The sequence below is a fragment of the Lupinus angustifolius genome, chromosome LG08 (genome assembly GCF_001865875.1).
Source record: "Lupinus angustifolius cultivar Tanjil chromosome LG08, LupAngTanjil_v1.0, whole genome shotgun sequence".
Lineage (NCBI taxonomy): Eukaryota > Viridiplantae > Streptophyta > Magnoliopsida > Fabales > Fabaceae > Lupinus > Lupinus angustifolius.
In genome coordinates, this window is record NC_032016.1 from 3,155,023 (window position 1) to 3,162,912 (window position 7,890).

The 7,890-nt window shown below is 32.8% G+C and overlaps 1 protein-coding gene across 2 annotated transcripts; it reads left to right on the plus strand.

Annotated features, from left to right (window-relative positions):
• Positions 2,310–6,845, plus strand: LOC109353469 (uncharacterized protein At2g17340-like). Of its 2 annotated transcripts, none has more exons than XM_019595759.1 (13): positions 2,310–2,613; positions 3,131–3,302; positions 3,984–4,049; positions 4,219–4,285; positions 4,374–4,442; positions 4,738–4,878; positions 5,281–5,409; positions 5,525–5,611; positions 5,943–6,017; positions 6,094–6,171; positions 6,294–6,371; positions 6,457–6,519; positions 6,630–6,845. In XM_019595759.1, the coding sequence occupies exons 1-13, from the start codon at positions 2,370–2,372 to the stop codon at positions 6,702–6,704; spliced, it is 1,344 nt and encodes a 447-aa protein (XP_019451304.1). In that variant the 5' UTR covers positions 2,310–2,369; the 3' UTR covers positions 6,705–6,845. The 2 variants fall into 2 exon arrangements, with proteins under 2 accessions (XP_019451304.1, XP_019451305.1); XM_019595760.1 differs by having other exon boundaries at positions 2,311–2,595; positions 6,630–6,844.

The window sequence follows — 7,890 nt, forward strand, 5'->3', positions numbered from 1 at the left end:
TAACTAGAGTCATCTTTCTGTGCAACATTTGCAGATGTAGATACCCCATCTTTCCCCACCGGCTTGCTAGGACTCCATTCATTGGGACAATCCTTTTTATAATGCCCAGTCTGTTTGCACTTGTAGCACTCTACTGGTGTTCTGCCCCTGGAAGTTGGTCTTTTCCCTTTGGCATGACCTCCTCTGCCTTGTCTCCTCCCACGCACTTGGCTCCCTTTCACATACAGACCATCACCCTGAGACCCTTCACCTACATTCTGTCTTCTTTGAGTGTGGGACAGAAGTGCAGATGTGATCTCATCCAGTTTGATTGAGTCTTTCCCGTACGTCAATGTTGTCACCAAGTGTTCATAGGAATTTGGCAAAGAACACAGTAATATTATTGCTTTGTCCTCATCATCAACCTTCACATCAAGTTTCTGCAAGTCATTGATCACTTGATTAAAACTGTTGAGATGTTGTTGCAAATCAGCACCTTCCTGCATCTTCAAGCCATAGAGTCTTTGTTTCAAATACAACTTATTTGTTAAAGACTTGGACATGAATCACTTCTCTAATGTCTCTCATACCTCTGTTGGTGACGTCAGATCCATAACATGATATATCACCTCATCTAATAGATAGAGTCGCATGGTTCCTGCAGCCTTCTCCTTCAACTCTTCACAATTCAGTTGATCCAAACCATCTGATTTATTCTGACACGGCGCCTTTGATAGACCTTGTTGAGCCAACACATCCTTAACCCTCCTTTGCCACAATCCGAAATTACCAGTTCCATCGAACTTCCCCATCTCGAATTTGGCACATGGGTTAAGAGTCATCTGATATCAATTGTTGGAAACAAACAAACAATCAAATAGTAAAGAGTATAGAGACAAGAGAATAACACAAGAGATTTGGTAACGAGGTTCGGCCAATTGTGCCAACGTCCCCGGGAGTGTTGAGCGGCTACTACTATATATTATTAGAGAATTAGGATTAGTGTTTGACTATTCTTCTCATTGTTATATTAGGTTTACATAACATAAATATATATAACCCTCTACCCCCAACCCCTTTACATCAGCCCAAATTCATAACTTGTATTGCTGTTATCTAGAGATATGAGTTGTTGCACAACACAACTTATATCTTATATTCTAATATTGAATAGTCCAATATAGAGAGGATCTCATCTCATAAAGAAAATGGATCATCTCTAGTACATGAAGAAACAATACTGGAAGAAATGAGGAAATGTGGTATTCCAAATTTTTTAATGGAGTAGATTTTAAGTTGTTTTTAATTACAAAAAAAAATTATAACTCTTCAAATCGAATTATACCTCACATTCCAGTACTAAAGAGGATCACATCCTACAAAAAACCTGGATCCTCTCCACTGCTAGAGGATCACGTGTTGGAGGAAATAATGACATATTGCCTTCCAAAAATTTTAATGGGATAGATTTTAACTTATTTTTAAATACAAAAAATTGTAAATCATCAAATCAACCTATGCTTCATATTTCTAGTATTGGATAGTGTAGTACCAGTGATGGTCATATCAATCTACACCTCACATTTCCTATACTAGATAGTCGAGGATCACATCCCCAAAGAAATCGAATCCTTTTGGTACTGGAGGAGATTGTGATATAGGCCTTCCAAATTTTTTAATCGTGTAGATTTTAGCTTATTGTTTAAATACAAAAAAATTATAAATAAGCAAATCAACCTACATCTCATATTCCAGTACTAGACAATTAAATATCACAGAGAATCACATTCTCATTCTAAATAGTTTTAATAATACTTTCTATGAGACACTTTATATCTTTTATATAGCATTTTCTATTTTTTATAATTTCATTTGTTACTATTTGAAGTTTTGAGAATATCTACTTTTTTGTTGTTGTTATTGGAGCTATTAGAAGTATTGAGAATATCTACTCAAAATGCTATTGGATTTTAGTAACAAAATTCATTAATAGTTATTTTATAATTTGTAATAAAAAAAGTAAAGAAATATTTTGTGGACTTTTCAATTATTGCATAAATAGTTTTACTTATTACAAATTTTTTCATTTAAAACTTTTCTTTTCATTTACTACCTTACCAAACAATCAACATATATACCAGCCATTAATCATTTATTTTTTAAAGAATCAACGATGATTAAATATACATGATTAAATATAAATGGTTAATAATACAATGATAATATATAAAATCCTACAATATAATATATACATTTTTTTTTCTTCGTACTTTTCAAATCTTTCTACTCACCCCTTATTCATTGGGCACACACTCCTCCCTAGGCCTGAATATCTCTCTATATATGTTCGACGCGTTCAATTCTCACATTACTAGTTACTACTAGCTTGAATGTGGAAACCGATCGTGGCATCAACTCAGAGGCCTATAGCCTCACGAACAGGCTTGTTCCCATGCCGCAACGGTTTGAAGAATCCTCTACCAATAGTGTGCTTCCAATATTTTTATGCAGCTTCTTATATTACCCGTTCAACTAAGGTTATGTCTTTGTCCAATCACTCCTCTCCCTCCTATATTTATGGTCCCACACAACCTACCCTCCACTCCAAAATCGTAGGTAATAATACTATCCCACATAAGAATCTTATGAGTAAAATGAAAAAAAATTATTATTGATATGAAAAATACTTTGTACTCAACTACTCATACCTTCTGATATATTTTGTAAGTTAGTCATGTGCACATATATATTTTTCAAAATACCCCTTTAAAAATATTTATTACACATAATTTTTATTTATTTATTGATAGGACCCCTTCTTGTTCTGATTTCTGGATCGGAATGTATCCTTTATCCAATAGAATGATTTTGGTTTTTGAAACCATGATGGGGTATAGTTATGAAGATATTCCAACACCAAATAATCACCACATGATATGTGGTGAAAAGCATAAAAATTGTTATATGAATAAATGTTAACTATGCAATGAAGTTTTATGACATTTCTTATAATAAATGAAATTTTCTTTTTAGAAAATTATATACCCTATACGGCTCTACACAATAATAAAACACATATATCCTATACGCTGTTTCTTTGCTTCTTTCCTATAATCACTGTGTGTCACTAACTTGTGGGGTAGTACATCAGAAGAAGAAGCAATGGAGAATGCATCAGAACTAGTACATTTCCCATTGTTGATCAATACCAATTACACAGCAAGCACCATTCCTTGGAGGCTCCCTTCTGATGATATACGAATCCCTACTCCCACCGAGCTATCTTGGATTAATCTCCTCCTCAATCTTATCCCCTCTTACAAGTATGTATGTTATCTCTTTTCCATTATTACAAACAAAAATTGGGTATGACCCAAGTTTCTTTTTTTTCTTCTTTCTATTATCACTTATATCTTTAACACACAATAATGGGTAAAATAGGTTTATATGTTTTTTCTTTGTTCAACTTGGTATGTATCTTTGTTTCATTTTAGTTTTTTTTTTCTTTGTGGGTTGTGTTATGTTATTCAAGCTAGTCCTGTCTATAGTGTCATCTTCATTCCCAACTTTAATGCTGGGGTTTGGAAATTAGAAATATCAATTTGGTCACAGAGATTACAAAAATGTCAATTTGGCCCCTTTATACTTAGCCAGTGAATTCTATAGCAGTGTAGCGTACAAAATGATATGATTGCCATGGAACTTTGTATGATCAATATTGAAAAATGTACTAGCAAACACTAGAGTTTAGAACAAATGAATGTTTCAATTTATGCTATTCATTATAGATTCTGAAGTTATCTAATTAATCTTAACATAATTTTGGGTGCACTGTGTAGTTGCTGCCTCAATTAGTAGCTATGACAAAAACAACTGGTTATAAGCAATATTAATATGAACTTTACCTATTTTAGTAAAATATGTGGTTTTTATCTTATCACAAGGATTCAATTGTTTCAATTTTCTTGTTTACGTCATTGTTAATTAGCTTTGATTTGGTACAGGAAGCGTGCTGAGAACGATACTTCTGTCCCTGACGCAGCAAATAAAGCTGAAAGTTTTGCTCAAAGGTGATCTTGTCAAACTAGAAATGCTTAAGGTTTTTTATAGAGCTTAGGCTACTACTGTGTTTTATTCTCTGTTTGTTTTATCTGTAATATTTGAATTCAAGTAGTTCAAATTCTATATAATACTGGAGTTGTTAATAGATTCTTTTGTATATGCATTTCCTGCAAAAAGGTATGGTGAAATACTTGAAAATTACAAGAAAGATCCTTCATGTCGCGGTAGTCCCCCCAATCTCATTGTATGTACTTTAGCTCAAATTATTTGCAAATTTGTCTCACGGTATGTTATTATTTGTCTAATTTCCTCCTCCGTGTTTTCTTTTCTAGCTTCTATGCCAAATTCGTGAGCAAATACTTAAAGAAGTTGGATTCAGAGATATCTTCAAGAGTGTCAAGGTAAGTTTAAGCACACAGTTTGGTGTCCTGTGTGCTAAATGATAATACAATGCAGCTAAAATGTTGAAGAGAAGCACATCTATATCTGATTATAGTGGTTGAAGTAATATAACATTTTGCTTGAAGAATATAAATGAACTGAATGGCATTCTTTTTCATGTGTAGTTGAATAGAAAGGTCCAAGTTTATGGGCCAAAAGTTGCAGAAAATTTATCGTTTTTAGTTTTTAATTTCAATACTATGATTATCGATGTACCAAGTAGTTTTGTAATTCCTCTCTGATTGTGTGCAACAGGATGAAGAGAATGCAAAAGCCATCTCCCTGTTTGAGAATGTTGTTCGTCTTAATGATGCCATCAAAGATGAAGGCGCTCGACTTGAGAATTTAGTTAGAGGAATTTTTGCTGGAAATGTATTTGATCTTGGTTCAGCACATGTAGGTTGATTCCGTATATTCAATTTTGATAACTAAAATTAGTGTTGAATCAAACTTGACTAAGCCTACTTGTTCATGCAAGCATCAGTTTACCTGTGAATATTGTTTATGTTCCCTGTTACTGTACAGGCACAAACCCCTTTGTTGCTCCACTTCCCTATTATCTATTTTAGTTCCTCTGCAAAATGAAAGCACGTGTTGTGGTCATTCTTTACTGTCATTTTCCCTATTCCCTGATCTTGATCGTAACCATCGGCTGCAAATTTGTATGGGAAATCAGATAGTTGAATGGAATTGTATTGCCACTAATTATACATTTATAATCATAAGCCAGTGTTTGTAGGATTATATAAGTACTTTTGGTATACGCGCTTACCTTTTTCTTCCTTCAATTTCTTGAAGCTCGCAGAGGTTTTCTCCAAGGAGGGAATATCCTTTTTGTCTACTTGTCAAAATCTTGTCCCTAGACCTTGGGTTATTGATGACCTTAACACTTTCAAAATGAAATGGATCAACAAGCCGTGGAAGAAGGCAAGTATCATCATATATATATGTCAGTCTGATGAATTATATGTCTTCCGCTATACATTTTGTCATTTTTGTGCAGTGATCTCTAGTGTTTTAATCAATTCCTTTATCATGGCAGGTTATCATATTTGTCGATAACTCTGGTGCAGATATCATTTTGGGTATTTTGCCATTTGCAAGGGAGCTCCTTCGACGTGGCAGTCAGGTTTGCACCATTTTATCTGTCTTCGGGCTGTGCTTTATGGCTTAGCAGCATGTGATAGTGGCTGCCTTTTATTGTTCATCACAATAGATCAATGTGTTGAAATACATGCAATTATTTTTTAATGAGTATGAGCTGAGATGAACTACACATTGTGTTAAATCTAGTTTAAATACTTCAATGAACTCTTCTTTGTGGATGGAGCTGTTCCGTATTAGAAATACCTGATGTGAACAAAATAGTATTTGTTAATTTTATGTTTTGTTTGAAATCATGTGCTGTTCTTATAGCTACCTGGTTCAAAATATTTTATGTGTTCCTCTTTTGAAAGCAGGTTGTATTGGCTGCTAATGCCCTACCTTCCATCAATGACATAACTTACCTGGAACTAGTTGAAGTTATATCAAAGGTAATGAATGTTAGATTTGGCATAAATTTTGGTATGACCATGTTCTTTGCTAACTCTGTCATGCCGCGGTTATCAGTTGAAGGATGAAGAAGGACGTCTCATGGGTGTCAGTACTTCAAATCTTTTAATTGCCAGCTCCGGTAATGATTTACCGGTAAGAAAGTTAGTAGTTTTTTTGTTTGTTTGTTTGGAGAATTTTGGTATCTTTGAGAATATAAAATTTCATTGATTATATTATTTACATGTTTGTTTCTTTGTTTTGGAAATGGTTTGCAGATTATTGATCTCACAAGGGTGTCACAGGAGATTGCTAACCTTGCCAATGATGCAGATCTTGTCATCTTAGAAGGGATGGTAAGTTCTTCTTTGGATATTATTTGCTCTACTGTTTGGTTAGACAAGTTTCATGCTCCTATTGTTGGTCTTTTTCTTTTGACAGGGTCGTGGAATAGAAACAAATCTCAATGCCCAATTTAAATGTGATTCCCTCAAAATTGCAATGGTAACACACATTTTCACATCTTGAATCCTATTTATTCAACTTTTTTTCTACTTGTGAAAATTATTATAGTTAGTGTGTCTTATTTCTTCCTTGGCATATTTTTTTCACAGGTGAAGCATCCTGAAGTTGCAGAATTTCTCGGTTCGCGCATGTATGACTGCGTATTCAAATATACTGAAGCTTAGAAGCTGATTGTTTAATCTGCTCATGTGGTGTGCAATTTATTTAGGGTTGTTCTTTCAAGATGCTCAAGCCTCTACCTTGAGTAGCCGGAATAACTTTTAATTTATTGTGAGCCCAAGGATAGATTCAAGAAGTTTTTGCCAATAAGCTTGCCCTAAAACGGCTACCTATGACTTTTCAAGTTTAATTATATATTTTATAATAAATTATTATCTATCTATACTATTAATAAAGGGAAAACACAAAATAACCACCCATCATGGTGTAATTTGTGTTATTTGTGTTTTCCTATTTTGTCCTCAATATCTTTTTATTTCTACCAAAACACCATATAATATTATTTTCTTATTTTATCCTTATTATCTTCTTATTTTAAAAGTGTACTTAAAAAATTGAATATTAGACCAATTGAATAAATTCAACCGTAAATTTAGCGCAAAAAATTATATTTGAATTTATAAAATACAAACTATACATTACAAACGATAGGAAAGCGGGTTGACAGACACGATAGTGCATGTCAACACGCTAGTATTAATAATAACAAAGTATATGATAAATTATCACTAATTGGATCACTAAAATTTATTGTAAAATATTAATAAAAATATATAAAATATATAATTAAAAATAACTTATAATTATGTAGAAACTCTCAAACGGGTATTATTACACATGTTCACCTATAAACTATTAACTATTGTTGTATATATCCAATGTGGACATTTTTATGGATACTTATTGGTTATATTTGTGCAAGGCATGTTTGACATCAGTGACGATGCTGTATGGTGTTGAGGGTGTGCACACCCCTGTACTTTGTGGGGGGAAATTCTATATTATTTATAGAGAAAAAATATATATATTGAGAGTGTAAGAGTTCTATATATTGTTATTGTATTATTCATTATTTATATTTAATCATCATTTACTCTTAAAATAAAAGTAATTCAAATAAATAATATATTATATAGCAACTATAGATATTTAAGCATTGCATGTATATTATACTATTACTTAAAGTTCTACAAGCCCAAAATTTACTCTTTTGTAAATGACATGACATGCTTCGTGAAAAATAAATAACCATTATTATATTGAATTATTTTATAATATTATAGATATGCAACTCGATGAACTTTATAATCGAATATCCAAGACAAATATTCAATTGCTTCTTTGTATGTC